The 26530-nt window shown below is 42.7% G+C and overlaps 1 protein-coding gene across 8 annotated transcripts in view; it reads right to left on the reverse strand.

The window, feature by feature from the left end:
* Nucleotides 1–26530, reverse strand: part of SLC36A4 (solute carrier family 36 member 4) — a 155974-nt gene that overhangs the window by 78355 nt on the left and 51089 nt on the right. For all 8 annotated transcript variants that reach the window (XR_003856846.1, XM_029602311.1, XM_029602312.1 and 5 more), the window contains 2 exons: nt 22586–22813; nt 8987–9085 (listed from right to left, as the gene is read on the reverse strand). Coding sequence is in view for 7 of the 8 variants with exons in the window: in XM_029602311.1 (XP_029458171.1) it covers nt 8987–9085; nt 22586–22813 (327 nt within the window). In the remaining variant the exon portion in view is untranslated. The remainder of the gene's footprint in view (nt 1–8986; nt 9086–22585; nt 22814–26530) is intronic.

The following is a 26530-nucleotide window of genomic DNA, read 5'->3' on the forward strand; positions in this document are numbered from 1 at the left end:
AAAATCATTGTAGTATTTTAAACAGCGCTCTTAACCATCTTTATTCCTCAGTTTGTGTCCTCTTGTTTATTAAATTCATAATTAACAAATAAGCAGTGTAACCCAATACAGTCTTGAGGATAATTCTTCAAAACAGATAAGCCCATACAATTCTGAAAACATATCTGGCTATGTACAGTTTTTAAGTAGTGAAAAAGTAGGACCAGTGAATGGATAAAAGATTTAAACTGCAAACAGAAACAGGTAAAACAACAAGGGTTAAACAGTAGAAACTAGCTAAACACTTTTCATTACTTAATAGTGCCTGGGGAGGTCAGGAAAAAAGGCTGTGCCAAGCAGGGCACACAGTATTAACAGTTAACTTTCTGGCTAATGGCACTGCAGGGTGTTTCAGTGTTACATGTACTCAGGACTGCTGGGATAGGTTTGTTGATCAAGCCACCTTCAGTGAAGGCAGCATCCAAAGCCTCTGCTTGAGCTACAGTGCAGAGGTCAAACACCACCTGAAGGTTAACACATAGGAAATGAGCTCTCTGGGGAAAAAAGTGTCGCACGCAGAACAATAAACTACAAAGCATGCAATACCCCCGTTTCACCACAGTATTAAAATATGGCTTGCACTTTATTGTGATTTGCCACATTCAAAGGATTAAAGCAGCGATCTATGCTAGAAATGGTTTACTATGCTGTTGACATTCATTAAAAAAGTACTTCTGGCAGTTAATAAAGCCAGTCTTTAGTGTTATAATTGTGTAATTACTGTAAACACTAGAGAAATAGCAAATGCATTAGCTATATTTTATTTGAATATAATTTATCATGTGTGAAGACCTAAGTGGGCGAGATTGGAGTAATTAAGAGGTGGCAGGTTTTACAAATTAATGACAACCTACAATGGCAACAGCGCATATTCTTTCTCCCTACACATGTCAGGGGGAATAATGGCATGAAGAAAAGATATTGAAGCAGTGCTCAAAATTTAATAGTGCAAACTGACATGTCTCCCCACCTTTCTTTGGCTACTGGCCAGCACCTCACTACCTGCCAAGTCATCCATATACAAAAGGGCAACACACTCTCTTGCTTCTTCCTGTCTTTCAGATTCAGGAAACTTTAATAGCATGACAACTTGCATGTATTGCCAAAGAAATACATAAAGTGGTCAAAAAAAAATAAGGAGGAGGGAAAAGTATTTAATAATGATTAAGTAGAATTATAAATATTAACAGAATAAGGGCAGCTACAGGATTTGGGTCTCTGATCATACTAAGTTTCTGATCCGGTGGTACAATATAACACATCTTATTGCCTTAGCTGCCGTTTCTCCCACTTCCCCCAGAATTGTACAGACATTTTCCTGCTAATTTGTTTTGCAGAAAGGTTTTATTTGGGAAATGTGCATATATCAGAGGTGAGTTTTAAGATCTGCCCAGGAAGTGCTCTTATGCAGTCTGTCTTTGCATAAAAAGAGAATGGCAAGAATTTTCGTGCGTGTAACCCAACTATAGAATTCTCATCCTAGTACAATTTAATAGAAATTGGATTATTTGTCTTTTAGATGACACAAAATTGTTCAGAGTAGTTAAATCACAAGCAGATTGTGATAAATTGCAGGAAGACCTTGTGAGACTGGAAAATTGGGCATCCAAATGGCAGATGAAATTTAATGTGGATAAGTGCAAGGTGATGCATATAGGGAAAAATAACCCATGCTATAATTACACAATGTTGGGTTCCATATTAGGTGCTACAACCCAAGAAAGATCTAGGTGTCATAGTGGATAACACATTGAAATCGTCTGTTCAGTGTGCTGCGGCAGTCAAAAAAGCAAACAGAATGTTGGGAATTATTAGAAAGGGAATGGTGAATAAAACGGAAAATGTCATAATGCCTCTGTATCGCTCCATGGTGAGACCGCACCTTGAATACTGTGTACAATTCTGGTCGCTGCATCTCAAAAAAGATATAATTGCGATGGAGAAGGTACAGAGAAGGGCTACCAAAATGATAAGGGGAATGGAACATCTCCCCTATGAGGAAAGACTAAAGAGGTTAGGACTTTTCAGCTTGGAGAAGAGACGGCTGAGGGGGGATATGATAGAGGTGTTTAAAATCATGAAAGGTCTAGAACGGGTAGATGTGAATCGGTTATTTACTCTTTCGGATAATAGAAAGACTAGGGGGCACTCCATGAAGTTAGCATGGGGCACATTTAAAACTAATCGGAGAAAGTTCTTTTTCACTCAACGCACAATTAAACTCTGGAATTTGTTGCCAGAGGATGTGGTTAGTGCAGTTAGTATAGCTGTGTTTAAAAAAGGATTGGATAAGTTCTTGGAGGAGAAGTCCATTACCTGCTATTAAGTTTACTTAGAGAATAGCCACTGCCATTAGCAATGGTTACATGGAATAGACTTAGTTTTTGGGTACTTGCCAGGTTCTTGTGGCCTGCATTGGCCACTGTTGGAGGCAGGATGCTGGGCTTGATGGACCCTTGCTCTGACCCAGTATGGCATTTTCTTACTATAGGAGTTTCACTATACAGAATTTTTAAAACACTGAAAAACCAAATGAAGCAGATAATTATATTTAAAAGTCAAAAAGAAAATAAAATTTGGTGAGACTCTAAAGCTCAGCTCACTGCTTATGTGACTTAATGATAAAAAAAAGAAAAGATTGCATGTCCTTGCTGTAATTCATTTCCAAATACTACATTAGTCATTAATGGTGCTTTGTCCTGAATGCTGATTGATGTCTAGAGCAGTGTTTTTTAAGCTGGTTCTAGAGTCTCTCAGTCCACAACGGAATCTGAAGGAATCCCCATGGAATATTCCTCCTTCCCCAACCATGGGGGGAATGCGGAGCCAAGGCCCCCAACGATGAAGAGAGTGACTGAGGAGTTCCTTGATGGTCCAAAGGGTAATTGTGTGGCAGGAATTCAGAATCAACTAAATCCACTTTGAAAACTTCCGATTTGTGAAGGGAGACTCCACCACCTCATGGTAAGGATTTACTCTCAACGCTGGAAGCTCATGAGGGCAGGCACTCACTGGTGTGGAACTTTGGGAAGCCCCACTATGTGGGAAAATTTCCTCCATCAGGAACAGGAAAGGCTTTAAACTCCCTCTCCAGTCTTCGGGGTTGAAGAAGGCAAAAATATTCTTCACTTCAGCTGATAGTTGGGCTCCCACTGGCTGAGGGACCCTCTGCACTGGAGGGATATTCAGAGTAGTGCAACTGAAATACTGAATATAGCCAACTATCCTAAAGACAGTTGGATAACTTTATCCATCTAACTCCCAGCACAGCTCTTTGGTGTGACTAGAGTTAACCAGATAACTTAGCCAGCTAACTCCTCCTCCTCCCAGAAACACCCCGGAATGCGCCTACATTATCCAGCTAAATTTTAACCAGATATTTATTTATAAATATTTGTTACCCAATATTTGGGGCGGAATACATTAAAAACTATTCATAAAAAATAGTTTTAATAAAAACAGTAAAACAAAACAAAATCAATGCTGAACAAATTAGGAAATGGGAATGAAATAATTGGAAAGCTTCAACAAAAAGATACGTTTTGAGAACCTTTTTAAAAAGTATAGGATCATTGTTGAGATGTATGGATAGTGGAAGAGAACTCCAGAGGGCAGGGCCACACATTGAAAAGGAGCACTCATGGATAGAGGCCAAGTGTGCTGCCTTTGGATGAGGAATGAGATATCCAGCTAAAGTTTAGCCGGATAAGTGCTTAAAAATATTCAAGGTGCGGTCTCACCATATGATCACTACCATAACCACATCAAACATCCAGCCTCCGCTAGTTCTAAACCCTGCCCCATCCACCTACAAATCGATGCTGGAATCATTCAAACTCACATCACTGGAGATCGAATCTTTAATCAAGAAAATGAAGCCTTCGTCACATCCAACAGACCAGATACCCACCAAACTCTTACTTACTATCCCTAACACCATAGCCAAACCGCTGGCCGACATTATAAATTGCTCCCTTACTCAAGGATCTGTCCCGGACACATTAAAAACAGCTTCTCTAAAACCACTACTAAAAAAAACCTAACTTGGACCCAGCCAACCCGGTAAACTTCCGCCCCATGCCAACATTTATCGCCAAGCTAATGGAAAAACTGGTCAACAACCAACTCACAGATTCCCTCGACTCCCATAACATTCTTTACCCCTCTCAATTCGGTTTCCGGAAACGATTAAACACGGAATCACTCTCTCTCTCATTAACAGACAAAATCCTGATGGTTCTTGACAAAGGCCAATCGTACCTTCTGGCTCTCCTCGATATATCAGCAGCGTTCGATACTGTAAATCATTCAATCCTCATCAAACGGCTAACTGAAATCGGTATCACAGGATCTGCACTCATCTGGCTCAAATCCTTCCTCAACAACCGGCACTACAAAGTCAGAATAAATGATAAACAATCCCACCCCGTCCACTCCAATCAAGGAGTGCCCCAGGGTTCCTCTTTATCCCCTACACTGTTCAATATCTATCTGCGACCTCTATGCCAGCTACTAGAAAGTCTCAACCTTACACACTTTATCTACGGCGACAATGTACAGATCTTAATCCCCATCACCCTAAAATTCTGGAACAGCTGCCTTCACTCCATCAACCTCCTACTCTCTAGTCTCAACCTGGTACTTAATACCTCCAAAACTGAACTCCTTGTCATCACGCCTAATGAAAACAACCCACTTATCTGCAACCCAAACTTACCATCAACATTTCAAGTGAGAGACCTCGGGACGATTTTGGACACCAGAATGAACTTCAAAAAATTCATTCACAACACCACAAAGGAATGCTTCTGTAAGCTGCATGTTCTAAAGCAGCTAAGACCTCACCTACACTTTCAAGATTACCGTTCAGTCCTCCAAGCCATACTATTTTCAAAGATTGACTACTGCAACACGCTAATGCTCGGCCTCTCCGCCTCCACAACTAAACCTCTACAGATGCTGCAAAATGCCGCAGCCAGGATCCTCACAAAGATCACATCACACCGATACTAAAAAACCTGCATTGGCTTCCCATCCACTATAGAATACTGTTCAAGTCACTGACCATCACCCATAAAACCATCTATCATCATACCTCACTCCAACTAACAATCCCACTCGAACCCCATACTTCCAACAGGCCGATTAGATCCGCACTCAAAGGAACTCTCCAGGCACCCCCTCATAAATCCGTCATTCACAAGTCCTTCCAAAAATGAGCACTGTCCACCGCAGGACCACAATTATGAAACACACTTCTCGCAGAGCTTCGCCAGGAACAATGTCTGCTCTCCTTTAGAAAGAAACTGAAAACCTGGCTGTTCTCTCAAGCCTACCCCTGACATATTCTTCACCCAACTATCATAGAAAAGAACTGATATGCTTGAACCACTTAGTTAACTGTCCATGCTAATCAATGGTGTACTATTTAGTTTTACTCTTAGGAGAGCTTTGTTTAAACTAATTCTTCCTCTTTCAATTGTCCTGTTTTGTAATCCCTGTTCATTGTAACTTTCTCTCTTCTGGTTATTGATTTCCCCTGGTTATACTGTAAGCCAGTACGATAAGACTCCGTCTTGAGCATCGGTATATTAAAAGAATCTAAATAAATAAATAAAATATTTTTAAAAATCTGAATTTAGCTGGATAATTTGCGAGTTATCCGGCTAAATGCCTCTGAATATGGACCTCTGTATTTCTTGTAACCAGATAATTTTGCAGTGAAAACTGAACAAAAAGCATGAACATTTTGTATCATCTGCATGAACATGCAGATGATACAAAATTATTCAGAGAAGTTAAATCACAAGCAGATTGTGATAAATTGCAGGAGGACCTTGTGAAACTGGAAAATTGAGCATCCAAATGGCAGATGAAATTTAATGTGGATAAGTGCAAGGTGAGGCATATAGGGAAAAATAACTCTTACTATAGTTACACGATGTTAGTTCCATATTAGGAGCTACCACCCAGGAAAGAGATCTAGGCGACATAGTGGATAATACATTGAAATTGTTGGCTCAGTGTGCTGCAGCAGTCAAAAAAGCAAACAGAACGTTAGAAATTAATAAGAAGCTAATGGTGAATAAAACAGAAAATGTCATAATACCTCTGTATCGTTCCATGGTGAGACCGCACCTTGAATACTATGTACAATTCTGGTCACCACATCTCAAAAAAGATATAGTTGCGATGGAGAAGGTACAGAGAAGGGTAACCAAAATGATAAAGGGGATGGAACAGCTCCCCTATGAGGAAAGACTAAAGAGGTTAGGGCTGTTCAGCTTGGAGAAGAGACAGCTGAGGGGGGATATGATAGAGGTCTTTAAAATCATGAGAGGTCTAGAATGGGTAAATGTGAATCAGTTATTTACTCTTTCGGATAACAGAAAGTCTAAGTCCATGAAGTTAGCATGTAGCACATTTAAAACTAATCAGAGAAGGTTCTTTTTCACTCAACGCACAATTAAAGTCTGGAATTTGTTGCCAGGGGATGTGGTTAGTGCAGTTAGTGTAGCTGGGTTTAAAAAAGGTTTGGATAAGTTCTTGAAGGAGAAGTCCATTATCTGCTATTAATCAAGTTGACTTAGAATATAGCCACTGCTATTACTAGCATCAGTAGCATGGGATATACTTAGCTTTTGGGTACTTGCCAGGTACTTGTAACCTGGATTGGTCACTGTTGGAAACAGGATGCTGGGCTTGATGGACCCTTGGTCTGACCCAGTATGTTAATTTCTTAAGTTCTTATGCTATGATGTGCAAAGAGCTCTATTTGGTATATAATGCAATACTAAAACTGAGAAATAAGTTAGGGCCAACTTATGATACCGTTAAAAATGATTGTTGCTGTTTTGGATTTAATTCTATAAATTAGCAGCAGCCAAGTGAAATTTTTCAATATTGGCGTGACACGGTCAGGAGATTTAGCTCCCACCAAGATTCTGGTGATGGAGTTTTAAAATTACTGCAGACATTTTAGTAGTCCTTAAGCCAGTCCTTGATATAAGAGTGGATTTGGCTATTACACTGTGGTAGATTTGACTATCAAACCATGGTGTGGCAACTCGGGCTTGTTGAATCCCTCAGCTGCCTAAAAAAAAAGATACTTTCCAACTGCCTTAACAGGAAATACGGCATAACTTGAAATAGAGAAGGAACAGGTGCAGGCAAACAACCTTCAGGTGCATAAGAGTACTTAAGGAGGCCAACAACAAGTGCTCTGGACTTATCTTATGCATGCAGCTCATGGCCTTAACCATCTTCTGTACAAGATCCTGGCATAACAGAGAAAACCCCAACGGGAGTTCAGTGGAGTACTTTTCTTTGAAATAGTACCGTATATGTCTATCAGATACGCAAGGTCTCGGACTCATTCAAACTCTAACAGAAATCATTTGCTGAATGAATGCCTGAGAACATGCCAGCCCTGAAGCTGAAGACCTCTGTGGCCTTAAGGTCAACTCTTTAGACATTGAATCAAGAAGTGTCAAGCCAAAGGAGAGGCTTTCTGTGCTGACTCTAACCGACTCCAAACTGGTGCAGATAGCAACAAGATAAGCTCAAGGCTCTGAACCCGCTCTGGTATCAAAATGTTCATAGACAAAGAAAAGACGCCAAGGAAGACAACTGCTCAGTGCCCAAAAAAGGCATCAAAGTATTTAATGATGAAAGCTTAGCATACTTGGCATGTCAAGCAAACACTTCATGATTTTCTGGCCAGCTCCACTTTGAACAGTGCCAAGGACAAAACCAGAGTTGGCTTCCTAGGGGAGTGGATGCCCACCATGGGTCTTTGGAGTTCCAAGCCAAAGACTGTGGCCTGCACCTCTGGAGACCAGCATCACAGTGAGTATTGGAGGCGGAGCTCAACCCCAGACACAACTGCACTGTACGGTGAAGAATCTCCCACATCTTCTTGCTCTCCAAGCTGTGCATCAATATTCCAAAGCTTCTGCTCAGCACTGGCTCTCTCCAATTCCGTGTTGGAGCGCTCAGAGCCCTTGTTTTGGACTGAGCATGGGGAGTGACATTTCTCTTGACTCTTGGGCCTGACCAAAGAGCCATGGGGTTGAGGGTTTCTTTGATGCTGTCTGGCCACGTGTGGTTGGTACAGCTCCATGGTTCTTGCAATGAGTTGGCATCAGCTTCAAGGATATGGAGTTTTGTTCCACAGAAATATATGCAAAGAGCCTGACCTTCTGGGCCCCAACTACTCTCGGTGACATCCTTATGCAGATGCCAAAGCTGGTGCATCATGGCCTTGTCCCAAACATCTGAAGCAAATTACATGATGGTCGGTGATGGACATCTTCTGTTTGCATTTGAGAGAGAACGTGAAGTCGCTGGTTTGCTTTTCTGACATTGCAAAGAAAACTGATGAGTCAAAATCAAAGGAGTACATTTTCTTTTTTTGAAGATGGTTAAGGAAAATAAAAAAATTGACCAGGCAGTCTGCCACAGGCACTGCATCAATGAAAATAATACATGCGCCTACTCTGCAGACACTGAAGAAAAAAAGAAAACTTATTTGAAGTGCCAAAAAATCTAACTAGGAAGAGCTAAGTAGGATTTTTCAGTAAAGACTGAAGAAAGAGAGCGGTTTTCTGCAGCGGGGCAGATGAAAGGAAAAAAAAAAAAAGTGACAGTCTCAACAAAAAAAAAATTTTTAAATTAAAGAGCCACAGCAGCATAGGAACGGCCATGTAAGAGCAGTGACTTTTTTTTTTTAGGTTTTCCCAAAAATCTCATAAAATATCCATCCGTTTGGCATCAAGTACAGTCACATAACCCATTTATGTGATTCAATGAACCTGTATGTGTTCAGAAAACCTATGAAATCTTGGTAGAGATTTCACTATTAAAAAGCAAATTTTATTGATATTAAATTAAAAGGTAAAAATTAAAGTGAAAACTTAAAAAGAAAAAAAACCAGAAAGAAACTTACCACTCCTATTCCTTCAAAAGCAAATATGGCTGTGCCAAAAAATAGTGGATATTTCTTCCAACTGGATACTGGAGGAAGTGTTCGAGGATCAGATAAGCCCTGATTGGAAAAAAAAAAAAAGCAGCATTAACATGGCAAGGAATTTCAAAACAAACATCCCACATAGAGGCCTCCCACAGGCTCCCAATGTATATGACACTGGATGACATCTGTCCATTTATACAGAGACCAACAAGTACAAAAATGCAATGGTTTATGTACAAGTCACAGAGTCGGAGAACAGAGTGACGTAGAAATGACTGTGATGTCAGAGATCAAAGGGTAGTACCAAGAGCTCTAAAAAGATGGATGCCCATGCAGCAAAAGCCTGAGAAAAAACAATTTGTCAGCTAAGTGGAAGCCATCAAATTCACAAATCCTAACATCAACCTCCAACAATCAGAGGCCCACATATAAGTTAATAGTACATTTCTTGGTCCATGCAAATAGATATGATTCTATATACAGCACGTTTATACAATTTGGAATTGCATAACTAAAAAAGGAACAAAATGGTTATTTTTTAATCAAGCAAACTCAAAAGGCAGAATTGAAAGCAATTGTGCAATATCTTATCAAACATATAATTTCAAGGGATAGTGATATCATTATCAGCAACAATTAATAGTATATAAGAGAGAGGTCACGTGATGCAGTGCAGGGGAAAGCCGTGATTTTTTTCCCTCGCAGCACCGACCCTCCTGCATCCAGCCTCATCCACGGCTAATTAGGCTTACAACTACTAAGGGACCTTGGGGAACCAGTACTGATCGTCTGCCAACTCCGACGAGCGCCATGGCGGCCCGCTTGAAGCAAAAAGACAAGGAGAAGGACAAGCCGCGCGGTTCGGAGGTACAATCCAACATGGCGCCGGCCACCCCGCCCCCACCGGCCAAGGCGGCGATTACTGAAATTAAGACCGCGATCTCGGAACTGTTGGGTCCGGAGCTGAAAGGTATTTCCACTAAACTTACCGAGCTGGCCGCGGCGTTTGCGGGCTGCGAGGCCCGGTTTTCGACGCTGGAGCAGCGGGTCTCCGATTTGCAAGACGGCGCGCAAAACGTGGAGGCGGAGGTGACGGCCTTAAAATTGGTGGTGGCGAAGCAGGCAGACCGTCTAGAAGACCTAGAAAACCGGTCTCGCCGGTCAAATCTGCGCTTCCTGGGCCTCCCGGAGTCTATCCCTGATTGGGAGCTTGTGACATTTTTAGAAGGCTGGCTCACCAAGGCATTGGGCCTTACATCAGCGCACGGGCCCCTGCGCGTTGAGAGGGCGCACCGGCTGGGCCAAAAGAAAGAGTCGGATCCCCGACCGCGTATCATTATCGCTAAAATTTTCAATTTTGTGCACAAAGGGGAAATTTTGCAGGTGACTCGGGCGGGTAAAACGCTGCTGTATGACAACAAAAAGATAATGGTGTTTCAAGATTTTTCGACCGCCCTGTCTGCTAAGCGCCGCGCTTTAGCCCCGGTTTGCACCCAGCTTATCAATATGGGATACCGTGCCACCTTGATTTATCCGGCTCGGCTCAGGGTGGTTACCCGCGAAGGTGTCCGGTGGTTCACTGAGCTCGCGGAGGCACAGGAGTTCGCGCGTACAAGGGCCTCCAGAAGTCATCCAAGCTCCCCTCGCGCCAGTGAAGACCCAGATTGAGAGCAGCGGAAGGGCTGGTCATTGTTGTTTGGAGCCCTAGCTGGCCGAATTTGGAGTTTCTCCTGTTTTTTTTCCTGGGAGTTTCTTTTTTCCCTTACAATGGTTCACAGCGTTGGACTGGGCCACGGTTTTTTTTTCTCTGGGCCCGGGACTGTATGACAGCGGTTCTTGCTCTTGGACTTACATACAGATTCTTTTTTTTCATCTGCTACTAAGCCTATGAGTGTGTTCCTGTGTGGACCTCCCAGGGTCCCTGTTCATTCATATGTGGAGTGGATGAGGCTGGAATGCGTCGGGTGGGGGGGGGGTGGGTGTTTGTATGCATGGTGGTGACTTCCTTTACTGTACGTATGTTGGGGCGGGGGGTACAAGAACCGGGGGGGGGATGGGAGACAGGGTAGGGGATGTGGGGCATTTCATTTCGGGTTCCGGGGGGGTACCATGCACGTAGTTCGGGTGGTCAATTACTGTCCTAGTCTGGGATTGCTCTTGCGGGGAGGTTTTAGCTGGGAGAACCTTCCTGTGTATGTCCTATGTTCACTTATGGCACTGTTTGTCCTCTTTTTAGGTCATGTCAGTTAGTGGACTAAGGTTTATATCCTGGAATGTCTGTGGTATAAATTCGCCTATTGAGAGGTCAAAAATATTGAATCATCTTAAGAAACGACAGGTGGACGTGGCATTCCTCCAAGAGACTCACCTGACAGATGTAGAACATTCCAAACTCCGCAGAGGTTGGGTGGGGGTTGTGTATTATGCCTCGGCCTCATCTAAATCCGCAGGGGTAGCCATACTTTTTGGTAAACATGTACCCTTTACCATACTGCGGGAATTGAAGGACCCGCAGGGTCGCTATCTGCTTTTAGTTGTCAAACTATTCAATGTGACAATAATCCTTTGTAACGCTTATGCTCCAAATAATGATACGGTAGGTTACCTCCGGGCCCTGCAGGGTCTGTTGCTACCCTTTCTTGATGACTTTGTTATCCTGGGAGGAGATTTCAATGCGATCCGAGACTTAGACTTAGATAAATCCATTAGTAGCCCAAGGGATCGGGTTGTCAGTGCCAGTTTGGCACAGCTTGAGCAGTCGGTACATCTTCTTGATGTGTGGCGGCTCCTACACCCGAGTGAGAGGGACTTCACCCACGTGTCGCGGGCACACGCGACGTGGTCACGTTTGGATTATTTCTTTATTAGTGCTAAATACTTTACAAAGGTTAATGATGCTTGTATTGGCAATATTCTTATCTCCGATCATGCTCCAATTTGGCTGGATGTGCAGGTTTCCCCTTCTGCTCCTACCCCAAGGCAGTGGCGGTATCCATATTTTTTGGCAGATGATATTCCCTTCCAAGAATATCTACGGTTACGATGACAGGATTATGCGACTCTTAATGAGGAGCATAAGTCCGACCCTGTACTTTTTTGGTACACTGCTAAGGCGGTGATACGTGGAGATATTATCTCTTATGTTGCCCGTCGACGGAAAGCCCTCGATGCGAGTCTCCTCACTTTAAGCGCCCAGTTGCAGAAGCTTAAACGGCGTCTAGCTTGTACTAATCTCCTGGAGGACAGGGCGACCCATCGGGTATTGCAGGGGAAAATTAACACTTTACTTCACCAACGAGAAAAGAAGAGCCTGCTCTATTATCAATATCGGATGCATCGATATAGTAATAAGTCGGGCAGGTTGCTCCATAGCTTAGTGAAGGCGTCTCGCTCCTCCAAGCACATTCCTGTGATCCGTTCGGACACGGGAGTTCTGCATACGGATGCTAAAGCCATTCTCGCACAGTTTCAGACATTTTTTTCTCGTCTTTATACTAAGGGGGATTGGCAACCTGATGTCTGTGCTCAATTCTGTGCAAAGCTGGATTTACCAGCTCTTACAGGGACACAAAAGGAGAAGCTGAATTTGCCACTTGAGCAGGATGAAATTCATAAGGCCATTCAGCAGTCCAAGCGATTTAAAGCGCCAGGGCCGGATGGGTTTACTGCTGAGTTTTATAGAAGCTTGGTGGATCTGGTTAGCCCGGTTCTGGCTCTGACGTTTACCGCCCTGGTCGCTCAGGGGCAATATCCCCACCATGTGAATCGGGCCCATATCACACTTATAGCCAAGCCGGGGAAGGATGCCACTTCTGTAACCTCCTACAGGCCTATCTCGCTCCTCAATGTCGACCAGAAGCTATTGGCCAAAATTCTAGCTAACCGATTGGCAGAGGTACTTCCCTCCTTAATTGGGGAAAATCAGGTGGGCTTTGTACGGAAGCGCTATGCGTTGACTACTATTAGAAAGATCCTGGCGGCCATGGAAATGAGTCAGATGATGGAAGAGCCGTATCTTCTGGTCAATTTTGATGCGGACAAAGCCTTTGATCGTGTAGAGTGGGGCTATCTCTTCTATATTCTGCAGAGGTTGGAATTTGCTGGCTGGTTCCTAGATGCCCTTCGATTATTATATCATGCCCCCACTGCTGTTATCGTCGCCAATAATGCTCACTCAGAAGTGTTTTCTATAACCCGTGGTACCAGACAAGGATGCCCCTTGTCACCCTTGCTTTTTCTGCTGCAGTTAGAGCCTTTATTACTGTCAATTCTTGATATGGGGCTGATACGGGGTATACGCATGCACCATGAAATTTTTAAATATGTCGCATTTGCTGATGACGTGATGCTCTTTTTGTCTAGACCCCAGCGCTCTTTGCCTCCACTAATGCAACTTTTTACTGAGTTTGGCAGTTTTGCGGGCCTTCGTCTTAATCCGACTAAGTCCGAGGCATTAGCCTTTCCGGCTACCCTTAGAGAGAGTTGGCAGGGTGATTTTCCCTTAAAATGGGCTGATGGCTCCCTCCGCTATTTGGGGGTGATCCTTACTTCCCCTCTTACTGGTCTTTACGTGGCTAATGTTAAGCCCTTACTTCAAGTGACTCTGGATAAACTCCGCACTTGGCATGCCTTGCCTCTCTCTCTCTGTGGCCGTCTCAATTTATTTAAGATGGTGCTCTTACCAAAATGGCTATTTCTTTTGCAAAACTTGCCTCTTTTGCTTAGTCGTCAGGATCTTCGATCCATTGACAAAGCCCTACGGGTTTTTTTATGGAGGGGAGGTAAAGCGCGTATTTCGTTGGTGGATCTTCGAGAGCGTTGGGGAGAGGGGGGATTGGGAGTCCCGGACTTGCGACTCTACAATCTGGCATGCAATCTCCGTATTCTACGGGATTGGATGTTACACCAATCCTCCTCTGTTCACATCACAGCGGAGTCGGCCTTGGTGGTGCCTTTTGCTCTTTCTTATGTTGTTCAAGCTCCCACCCGGGAACTCCCTTCCGTGTTAATTCATTCTGCAGTTGTTACCCCGATTCGAGCTACGTGGCGGCTGGTCACCAAGCTGCTACGGACGCCTCGGTTGTGTGTGCCCCTGTTGCCTATCCAGGGGAATGGTGCCTTTCTCCCGGGCTCCCAGACCAAGGGGTTCCAAGACTGGCGGGCACAGGACCTTACTCGCCTGGGACAGGTTATAAATGACGATGGTCAGTTGCTTTCATTTTCTGACCTGCGCTCTAAGTTTGGGTTGAATGCTTCTCATGTTTTCCCATACCTCCAACTTAAGCATTATTTTCAGTCCTTACCGAGGGACCCTGGCCCAGTGGAGGTTCTTACCTCCTTAGATAAGGTATTGAGGTTTAACGTCCAGAGGGCCCCCACGCTATCCCAGTATTACAAGATTTTAAAAGGTGCCACGAGAATTGAGCCATATGCATTATTGCTTGAACGCTGGAATAGGGATGGGATATTTGCTCTTACAATCCCCATATTAAAAGCAAGCTTTGGACGAATCAATCACATTACCATTAATATGTATTACCGAGAGATGCATTATAAGTTTCTGCGAAGGGCTTATATTTCTACCCAAGTGGCTCATCGCTCCGGCTTGGTCCAGAGTGCACTTTGCGGTAAATGTCATGGATCAGTGGGGCATCTCTCTCATTCTTTTTGGGCGTGTCCTAAAGTCCGCCGATTCTGGGGAAGGGTTGCCTCTTATTTAATGGACCTTTTGGGGGTTAATCTGCCTATGACGCCCCTGCTGTTCCTTTTTGGCCATTTCCCTGAAGCAGGGTCCCCGTTATTTCATCCATAAAGCTTGCTTGGTGGGGAAGAAGGTTATTTTATTGTACTGGCGGGATCAGAGTCCCCCCTCATTTTGGACTTGGCGCAACCATTTGCATCACTTGTTGCGAATGGAGGAATTGGGCTCCCGGGTGGATCCTCGCTCCCGCCGGCGATTTTTACTGATTTGGGACCCATATTTGCAATCACTATCTCCCCAGTCACGAAGTTTGGTTATCAACGATTGCTGAGGTTGTAATGGAATCCACCGCTTGAAGATTCAACATGGACTCTGGACGTATCACAGGCATCTGCGTGCATGGACTCTGCCTTTGGACATTTCACCTTCATTGGGGGGAGGGTGGGGGGGGGGGGGGAAGGGGTGTTGTTGGTTGACCGCTGTGGAGCGATTGTTCTTGCATGGTCTGTGTGGAGGACAGTGTACCACCTCTCCAGACCAACTTTTTGGTTCTGCATTTTGGTTGTGTTGACTGCATAATAATAATAAAAACCGTTTGATACTAATAGTATATAAGAAGATCAAAGGCATCTTAAAAATTTACCACATGGAGCTAACCCCACTGTTCACAATGTTGTACTGAATGTTGAGTCAATTGTCCATCAACATCAGCTGGGGTCGAGCAGACACATTCAATCCCAGGAAAAAAAGAATGTAGTTGCTGTACTGTGCTGACCCCTGCTGGTCATAAAAGAATGGCGCTGAGATCTCATCTTAAAGGAGAAAACACTCCAGCCCTTAGAGCAGCATGGCGTCCCAGTGCCACCCAGGAATGCCATCTGGGATAGAGGATTTACAGTGGGCGGAGGCAGAATTTATCAAGTGAAAATCCACAAATCAACTAGAGCATGGATTCAGGTTTAAAATGTTATGATCATAAATTTTCCAGCAATTCAAGCAGAATCGGCAACTTGTTAAGATTATATGCTTTTTTATTCCTATAGTTTAGGCCTGAGGTTTTCAAATTTATTTACGGGCCGATACAGTAAAGCACGGCCGCAGTTACCCCGTTTCTAACCCGCTGTGTACTCACAATTTCGCCGCGTAAGTCTAACCCGCGATTCACTATCTGTTTTTACCGACCCTTACCGCTTCTTTAACTCGACGCGTATCCCTTTCCGCCCGCGGCATGTATATGTATGTAAACGATCCGATTAGCTATTCCCTCCCATACAGTAAAGTGCGCCCCGACTATCGCCTTTTTAACCTATCTTGCCATGTCTTTAACCTACTAATTTACCACCTACCCTGACCCTTGCGTTAGTGTGGTGAACTTAGCCGCCCAGTCCCAAACCAACCCAATCCACAGAAAAAAAAAATGCTTCTCGCCCTTAGCCGCCCAGTCCCAAACCAACCCAATCCACAGAAAAAAAAATGCTTCTCGCCCTTAGCCTCCCAGTCCCAAACCAACCCAATCCACAGAAAAAAAATGCTTCTCGCCCTTAGCCTCCCAGTCCCAAACCAACCCAATCCACAGAAAAAAAAATGCTTCTCGCCCTTAGCCTCCCAGTCCCAAACCAACCCAATCCACAGAAAAAAAATGCTTCTCGCACTTAGCCGCCCAGTCCCAAACCAAACCAATCCAAGCCCCAGCAGAGAGAGATGAAATTTAGCCGCCCAGTCCCAAACCAACCCAATCCAAGCCCAATCAGAGAGAGACGAAATTTCACAGTCCCAAACTTTCCCCCAGCCCCCGATCACCTGCCCTGGCCGCGACCACGCAAGTCCCCAGCAGCAGCAGCAGCAGTAGAAGGGCGGTGAGAGAGAGCGGCTTCAGCAGCCCCGCCAGCGAAGGCGAATACGTGCACGCCTGTAGGTCCAATATGGGCGCTCAAGGCAGCGAAGGCGCATGCGCACACACCGTGACCTCCAACGTCCAGATTGCGCTTCATGGACGCGCGTTGGACATGGCTTGCATTTGCATGCCATTTAAATACAGTATCGAACGGTAGGAGATCCGAACTGTGCGTGCGGCAAACGCGGGTGCGCCGGGCACTAACGCACCTCACTGTATCGGCCTGTTAATCAGGATCCTGTCAAATGCTGGCACAGAATCAAGAGATCCATGACAAAATATCATACTAAAATATAAAAAAAAAAAAAAGTCACAATCTGAATAGGGTAAATATTTAAAATGAAATTCCTCAGCAATGCAGGACTGTTGTAAACCATACAATTGACAGCTTGACATTTAAAAAGAAACCCTTAAAATAAAGTTTAGCAGTCAGGATTATTACTCCAAATTATCTTAATGTGTTAGCCTTGTAACGTCTAAGTCTTCTGTAATCAATTACTAGGTTCTAGGTTGGATAACTGTCTTGCAAGGTGCCCATTATCTGCTGTTTCACAAAAAAATATCATTCAGTTAATGTGTTTCAGTGGAATTTGGAAGGTAAAGCCAAACCGTCCACTCACCCATCTGACACTATACCCACTAAACATCTTCTCACAATACCCAACATCATTGCCAAACCTTTAACAAAAATCATTAACCTGTCCATTAACTCTGGGCAGGTACCCCTCCCCCTGAAACAGGCAATTGTCAAACCTATTCTAAAGAAGCCCAAACTTGACCCTTCTGATCCAGCTAATTATCGCCCTATATCAAATCTTCCATTCATTTCTAAACTCCTTGAAAAAACTGTCAACAAGCAACTTACAGAATACCTTGAAGATAATCATATCCTTGCCCCCGCACAATACGGTTTTCGGAAATTTCATAGTACTGAGACTCTTTTACTTTCCCTGACAGACCACATTATCAAAGGATTTGAGAAAGGGCAATCATACATTCTTGCCTTCCTTGACATATCCTCCGCTTTTGACACCGTCAGCCATCCTATTCTCCTACAGCGGTTGACTGAAATTGGCATTACAGGCGTTGCCCACAACTGGTTCAATTCCTACCTCAGCAACAGAGATTACAAAATTCAATTAGGAAATCACGTATCCAAGGCCATCCCCCTCAACCGAGGTGTCCCTCAGGGTTCTTCCCTATCCTCTACCCTATTCAATATATACATCCTACCTCTCTGTTACTTCCTTTCCAGTCTAAATCTCCCTCATTACATATACGCTGATGATGTTCAGCTGCTCATACCCATCACCGACTCTCTATCGAAAACCATGGATTTCTGGAATGAAACCCTCCTCTCCATTAACAATCTCCTATCTTCCATCCACCTAGCCCTTAATACCACGAAAACTGAAATCATGCACATCTCACCCCAAAACCAACCAATCCTCCCCCCTATTACGCAGTTCCAATTTGCCCAACAAGTCCGTGATCTGGGAATCATCCTTGATGGTCATGTCACACTTAAGAAATTCATCAATAACATACTCAAAGACGGCTTCTTTAAACTCCACACACTAAAAAAACTCAAACCCCTACTACATCCCCCCGATTTCCGTACAGTGCTTCAAACTACAATCTTCGCCAAGACCGACTACTGCAATTCCCTACTTCTCGGCCTACCCAACAATGCCATCCATCCCATTCAAATCCTGCAAAACACCACAGCCCGGATATTGACCAACTTACGTAAACATGACCATATTACCCCTGTTCTAAAAGATTTACATTGGCTTCCAATAGCTTCCCGCATACAATATAAGGCGCTCTCTCTAATCCATAAGGCCTTATACAACCCTGAAATGAATTGGTTTAACGATTCCTTCCATTTACACCAGTCTATTAAGCCTACCAGACATGCACACCTTGCAACCATGCCTATCCCTTCTCCTAAACTCTACAAACTTACTTCCACGAGAGCCCGTGCATTATCTATAGCCGGGCCGACCCTCTGGAATACAATGCCAGTTGACTTACGGCAAGAGGAATGCCTCAAATCTTTCAAGCGGAAGCTTAAGACCTGGCTCTTTGCTAAAGCATACACCTAATTTTTCACTCTTCCTATCCATTATATCCACCTTCCACTCTCCCCTCTACTTTCCCCTTCACTGTCCCTCTCTCCCCTCCCTCTTTCCCCCTCCTACCTCTTTCCCCCGCTCCTCCCTCCTTCTCAGCTCTCCTCTCTCCTCCTCCCCTTTCTCCCTCACTAGCCTGCCTGCACTTCTTAGTCTTTATTTTCCATTGTACATATGTATATAATTGCAAACGTTGCTATAATATAATTTAATGCAAACTTTCCCATGTTATCTCCCACCCCCTTTTAATACCTTGTTCGCATGTTTTAATCGTTCAATGTAAAGCGCCATGCCTAGCGCCAGTTTATGTTACAATGTGAACCGATATGATATCCTTGATGAATGTCGGTATATAAAAATTTTAAATAAAATAAATAAATAAAATGTTCACTATAACTGTTTTAAAATATCTCACAAAACAGTTTGTAAGAACGTAAGAAATGTCCTGCTAGGTCAGAACCGGGTCATTCAAGCCCAGCATTCTGTCGCTGAGAGTGTCCAGACTGGGTCACAACTACCCGTCAGATCGCCAATAGTTGAACTATTTCTTGTATCACACCCCAGGGATAAGCGCTGGTTTTCCCAATTCTACCTGGCTAATAACTGTTTAAGGATTTTTCCTTCAGGAACATGTCCAATCCGCTTTGAAACCACTATATTATTTGCCTTGAGCAATCCTGTGGCAACAGATTCCCTGGCTTGATTGTTCTCCGAGTGAAAAAAATAGTTGCTAAGATTTGTTTTAAATCTGCTGGTTGATAGTTTCATGTAGTGTCCCCTAGTTCTAGTGTTATCTGAAAGGGTAAATAACTGTTCCGTATTTATCCGTTCCACCATACTCATGATTTTATAAATCTCAATCATATCTCCTCTCAGTCATCTCTTTTACAAGTTAAAGAGCCCTAATCTATTTGCTTTTCCATCTTTTTTTTTTTTTTTTTTGTCGCCCTTCTCTGTATCATTTTTATGCACACTATAGCATTTTTTGAGGTCGGGCGACCAGAACTGCACACAATACTCAAGGTATGGTCACACCTTGGATCTGATATTCTCAGTTATATTTTCTATTCCTTTCCAAATAATTCCTAAAATTATATTTGCCTTTTTAACCACCACTACACATGGAGTCGAAGATTTCAAAGTATTATCCACTAGGACTCTGAGGTCCTTTTCCTGGGTGGCGACTCCTAACACAGAATCCAGCATCAGGTACTTGGTACTTGGGATGAGTTTTCCCTATGTGCATTACTTTGCACTTGTCCACATTGGATTGCATCTACCACCCAGAAGCCCAGTTTCCTAGTCTCAAAAGGTCGTCCTGCAGTTCTTCACAATCCGCTGCTGTTTTAACAGCTCAAAACATTTGCATCATGTACAAATGTTGTCATCTCACTCATTGTTCCTTTCTCCAGATCATTTATGAATATGCTAAAAGCACAGGTCCCAATACAGACCCCCCCCCCAGGGCACTCCATTAACTACCATCCTCCATTTGAAAAGTTGATCATTTAGTCCTACCCTATGTTTCCTGTCTTTTATCCAGTTACCAATCCACAATAGGACACTGCCTCTTATCCCATAACCTCCCAATTTCCTGAGGAGTCTCTCATGAGGGACTTTGACAAACACCTTCTGAAAATCCAAATACACTGTATCAACTGGCTCACCTTTATCCGCATGTTTATTTACACCCTCACTAAAATCTAGTAAATTGATAAGCTCCCTTAGCAAAAATTTATGCTGACTCTCCCCCATTAAACCTGGTCAATTTATATAGTCAGTAGTTTTGTATTTAAGAATGGCTTCAACCATGTGCCCAGCACAGACATCAGGTTCCCAGTCTGAAGTTTTCCAGATCATCCCTGGAGCATTTTTTTTTTTTTTTTTAAATTGGTGTCACACTGGCCATTCTCCAGTCTTCTGGTACCATGGCTATTTTCAATGATAGGCTGCATTTTCATTTTTAAGTTCCTCAGAACGCTGGGGCGAATACCGTTCAGACCCAGCGATTTGGTATTCCTTATAGTCTGCCAATCTGAGTTACTACGCCCTCCAGTTTCATGGAGATTCCATCTAGTCACTCAGAGTTATCACCATCAAAAAATGTTTCTGGTGCGGATATGACCCCGACATCCTCCTCAGTAAAGACAGAGGCAAAGAACTCATTTAGCTTTCCTGCTATTTCCTTGTCCTCCCCGACTACTCCTTTTAGGCCTCAGTCGCCTAGCAGCCTACCTGACTCCCTGGCAGACATTTTGCTCCCAATGTACTTGAAAAAGTTTTAATTCTTTGTACCTCTATGGCAAGTTTCTTTACAAATTTTCTTTGCCCCCTTAGTTACTTTTTAGATTCTAACTTGCCAGTGCTTATGCTCTTCCCTATTTTCCTCTTTTGGGACTGTTTTCCATTTCTTGAATGATCTCCTTTTGGCTTTAAATACCTTTTCCACCTCACTATTCAACCACGCTGTCAGCTGTTTGATTTTCTTTTGATCTTTTTTTAATGCATGAAAGACATTTTGTCTGGGCCTCAAGGATGGTAATTTTAAAACAGCATCCATGCCTCCTGCATTGCTTCTTTCAGTTTTTTGGGTTTTTTGGTTTTTTTTAAACAAATGTCCTCATTTTATCATAATCTACCTGCAGTAGATTTCTTTAATATATGCCCTCCAATGTTTATGTCAAATTTTAATACATTATGATCATTGTTGCCAGGCAGATCCACCACCTTTATATCTCTTGCATCAGATCCTGTGTTCCACTGAGTAGATCTAATATAGTTCCCCCTCTAGTCAATTCCAGGACCAACTGCTGTATAACGCAGTCAATGATGGCATCTAGGAACTTAACCTCCCTTGTATGTAAACTTAGAATGCCCAATAAACAATTCAGGATACTCTTCAAAAGCCTTACTTGTACTTTCCTGCCACTCACTAAATGGTGAATTTTCAAAGGAGTTATGCATGTAAATGTAACATACTATCAAACATTTTCAAAAGCCATTTACCCACGTTAAGTGCACCTAACGCGGGTAAAACCTATTAACAATTCAATGGCATATATTGTAGCAACTTTCAAAAGCCCACTTACATGGGTAAAGTGCATTTACACACGTAAATCCCAGTTGTAAGTATGTAAATGCTTTTGAAAACCAGGCCCATAATGTTTCCTCCATAAAAGTCAAGCAACCTTGCAGATGTTAATGGGCTAATGCCAGCTGATCTGGGAGACCAGCGAGTCCACAGAATAACAAATATGCTAGCTTACAAAACTGGAAAACCTGCTAGTTTCACAAAATACAAAAAGGTATAAAAAAAAAATGCAAAACTCAATTCTGAAAAAAAAAAACAAACAACCCTGCACTCCAAAATCTTTCAGCAATAATTTACTAAACATTTGTAAGTAGAGATGAGGGACCGTCATACAACTGGCATAGGGGAATATTGTCACAGCCTAATCAGGCTACCATTTCTCCACATTATTTAGCCACTATAATCACTGGTCCAAAAATGTCATACTTTCAATTGTATAAAGAACATACAATTCAAAGTATGACGCTGGCTAAATAGGTGGAGATATGGTAGCCTGATGAGGCTATGACAATATTCCCCTATGCCAGTTGAATGAAGGTCCTCTTCTCTACTTACAAATGTTTAGTAAATTATTGCTTTGGGCTGCTCTATTTTTTTCAAACCTGCTAGTTTACCTAAATATCAGTGTTTGTCAGTTTAATTAGATTTCAGCCAATTGCTACTTTTCTCTTCTAGGTCTGAATACAAATATAATTCCAAATTTGAAAAACTGTGGTATTAACGCTGAAAAACAGAAGCCAACATCTGTACTCACCTTAAAAACGTACTGATAAATAATAACAAGGCTGATGGCCATGGAAACATTGGCAAGGAATGAAAACACTGACAGGTTCTTGAGATCCCGAATGAAGACCAAAGGGATCATGAAAGGAAGGAAGCCCAGCATGTAAATTCGCAAGTCAAGATTCCATTTTTCATGGGGACTGCTTGTGCCGTTCTTGCCAAGAAATATGATTTTGTTTTCCAAAAAGCCTTCAAGCACCTGTGGAGGTTTAAAAAAAAAAAAAAAAAAAAAAGGCAACTTCTAACATTATGCAGCTGCAGATTTTTTACTTTAAAATTAGACACTGACAAATTACCAGCTATGAAACTTCCACATTGAAAGAGAACATCTCAGAACTGAGGCTATGGCCGTCTCAATGCTACTTTTCATATACTCAGCCTTGTTAACAGCATGCAGCAATCGTCTTGTTTGTGAAATCTGGATGTTTTTGAAGCACAGTCTTTTCCTGGGATTATTAAAATGTGATTTAAACAACTTTATAAGGCAATGGTTCCCAAACTCAAGGAGCTTAGCCAAGTTTGGTTCTTAGACCAAATATATAACAAGATATCCCATTAATGTTCACTGTGGGAAACCTGAAAACTAAGTCTGATTGAAGGCCAAGGACACAGTTTGAGCAAATATGAGAGAATAACCAGACAGCAATGCATTCAGGAAAATAGTGGGGGTTCAAAAGAGGACTGGACAAGTTCCTGAAAGAAAAGTCCATAAACAGTTGTTAGCCAGAGATTATCCCTGGGATCAACAGTTTGGTATCTGACAGATACTAGCCACTGACAGAGACAGGATGCTGGGCTCGATGGACCTTGTTCTGACCCAGCATGACACTTATTTATGTATACAAACATAGAACTGACGGCAGAAAAGGACCAATTGGCCCATCCAGTCTGCCCAGCAAGCTCCCACTTATGTTCCCATACTTATCTGTTTCAGCAACTACCAAATTCAGGTCCCTTGTTGGTAACTGTTTGATTCAAATTTCCTGCCATTCCCTGTCACTGATGCAGAGAGTAATGTTGGAGTTGCTTCAAGGGTGAGCATAAGACTTAATGGTTAAGGGTAGTAACCGCCACATCAAGCAAGTTACCTGATGCTTGTTTACCTAGACTGCACAGATCCATGCCTTGTTGGATGTTGTCTGAATGTAAATCCTGTTTTCCACATTTCCCCCTGCCGTTGAAGCAGAGAGCAATGCTGTATATGCATTCAAAGTGATGTATCAGGCTTAATTGGTTTAGGATAGTATGTATTTATTTTTATTTAAAAATAACTTATAAACCGCTTTCCCAACTAAAATTAGTTGTCCCGAGCAGTTTACAACAATAGGTTATACTTCACAATAAAACAATCAATTGCATATACAGCAAAAAAGTAAATTATTCATAAAACTGTAGTTCTCTTCATTAAGCATCAACCAGGTCTTATGTTCTGAAGTTTAATGCTCTTTTAAGGCTTTTAATATTCTTGATGATATTAAAGCTACAAAATGGTACAAAAATAATCAAAATGCTATATGCGGACTCTCTCCCACTGCTAAAGTATTAGATTTAATTATCTCATCTAATAGAACTGTTAACTATCCCCCTTTTTCTCCATTCTGAAAATTCTCTTACTCTGAAACATTTCCCTCTTTTTCTGAACAAATTTCAGAACATTCGGCTCTCGGCATCAGACCTGGATTTAGGCACAGACAACATAAGAAAGTGCCTATGGCATCATAAATTTGAAGGTGTTAAAAGTCCTGGGCCGATGAGGAGCCTGCTCTTATTGCTTTAGGACCTTGTGGTGCTTCAAAGGGACACTGCAATGGCACTCTGGCTACCCTCACCCCTAGCCTACTCTCTGCTCCCCCACTCCCGAGTCCTACCTATGGGTGCTAAAATCCAGCTTGGCATGCATGCTCTTGAACCTTTCCCCATAAGTGTTACATTTAAAACTCTGGCAAATGTTCCATAGCTCATGTTGCACAAGCTTGTGCTGATACAATTTTTTTCCCCTGTGGTACTTTTTCTGTTCTAAAAGCTGTAAGGAAATTAAATCTTTGGAGAAATGATGCATTATTTAAAAATTGTACAGACAGACTGACCTGTGGGCTTTTTTTTTTCCCAAAACTTAAAACTGGCTCCAAAAAGTTGTAAAACCCGGATTATCTTCACTACATCCTATTTTCCACATCCCATGATGAAGTATGACGACGAAATACAATGGTGCTTCGCTTCACAGATGGATGTACATGGCATGGATATAAAGTTTTGGGAGATCCTGCTTTAAGCAAAGCTGCCACACTAGTGCAAATAATCCCTAGTTTTTAGATTGATAATCAGGAAAGCATGATCAAGCTTTATGTCCGCATTCATGCATGAAGACGTCTGCTTAATCAGTCTAATTTTCTGCACGACACAATTACATTTTTTGCTGTTTTATTAAAAAAAATAAGAACCACATACTAGGCTCAACATAATTTGAGGCTAAAACAGCATGATTTATTTTGTGTCAGCAGCTGCATATTATTAAACTGAAATCAAGCTCAGCTAGTAATATTACAGCTCTGGGGTTGCTTCTGCATGCTGTACTGAAGCCTTTGTTTGATCACAGAAGTGAGTCTTCAAATCTTCATTTCAGGAAGAGCTGACAGTCATGCTGGCTATAAGCTTTAGCATTCAGATGGACTTTGCATCATTCTGCCCGGCTTCATTCCCAAAGTGTCTTTTCTGAACTGTTTGCTTCAATCAACAAGTTACCATTGTTTTCTGAATTTTCTTTAATGAGTTGACAATACTTTTGTAACTAAAACTGGTATCATTTAAATTTGTTTTTTTCCCCATGTTTACCTAGTTTCCTCATAGGAAAACTGGCCTTATAAGATTGCGTTTGTCCTGCCTAAGTTAAGTCTGTCTGTTCCCCTTAACGCTAATAACTTTTGAACCATTCATCTAATTTCATTCAAACGTGTGCCACAATTAGCAGAACACCCAGTGACCCTGGCTCACTCTCTTCACGTACCCTTGATGCCCTCAACACTTAGGAGAATTTTCAAAAGCCATTTACTTGGATGAATGCCAAAACTTAACTTGGCTAAAAGCAGACGGAGGGTCCTGTACTGCATGTACTTAATGCCAAATGCTCTATCAGTGGGCTATGCCTCCATGCCATGACATTTTCATGTATCTTCCTGTTTTTATAACTTGGGTTACACTGACAATGCAACTTCATGTTTTTCTATCATTTCCCTACCATTTGCTGGTCTGCTTTACTTTGTTCTAATTACTTCCTAAAACATGTTTCGCTCTATTTCTGCTCCTATCATTTCTTTAGCAGTGATTAACTGCATCTTGTGATATCATAGGGGCAGATTTTAAAAGCCCTACGCTAGTAAATCCCGCTGGATTTACGCACGCTGAGCCTATTTCACATAGGCACGGCGACGCGTGCAAGCCCCAGGACGCGCCTATGTCCCGGGGATTGAAAAAAGGGGCGGGGAAGGGGCGGGGCATATTTTGGAGTGGCCTCGGAGGGAACGGGGAAAGCCATCGGGGCTCCCCTAGGGTTCGGCGCACGCAAGGTGCTCAAGTGGGCACCCCCTTGCACGCGCCGACGCCGGATTTTATAACATGCGCGAGGCTGCGCCCAAGAAGGCCCCTGACACGCCCCAACTGCCCCCCCCCCCCTTATAGTGTCAACAACATATGTGCAATATCCTAGAAGGCAGGATTGTCAGCACTAAGTAAAAGCACCTTTACAAAAGCAAGATAAGCTGGATATATTTTTCCTAATAATGAAGTTTGATTTTCTGCTAAAGCATATAAGCACAACAAATAGCCAGCATATGATTGGAAACAATTCTTTACAATATTCCCCTAATGAAGCCTTTATTAGGTGAAACTTAGGCCTATGTTGGGATGGACTAAGCGTGTT

The sequence above is a fragment of the Rhinatrema bivittatum genome, chromosome 5 (genome assembly GCF_901001135.1).
Source record: "Rhinatrema bivittatum chromosome 5, aRhiBiv1.1, whole genome shotgun sequence".
Classification (NCBI taxonomy): domain Eukaryota; kingdom Metazoa; phylum Chordata; class Amphibia; order Gymnophiona; family Rhinatrematidae; genus Rhinatrema; species Rhinatrema bivittatum.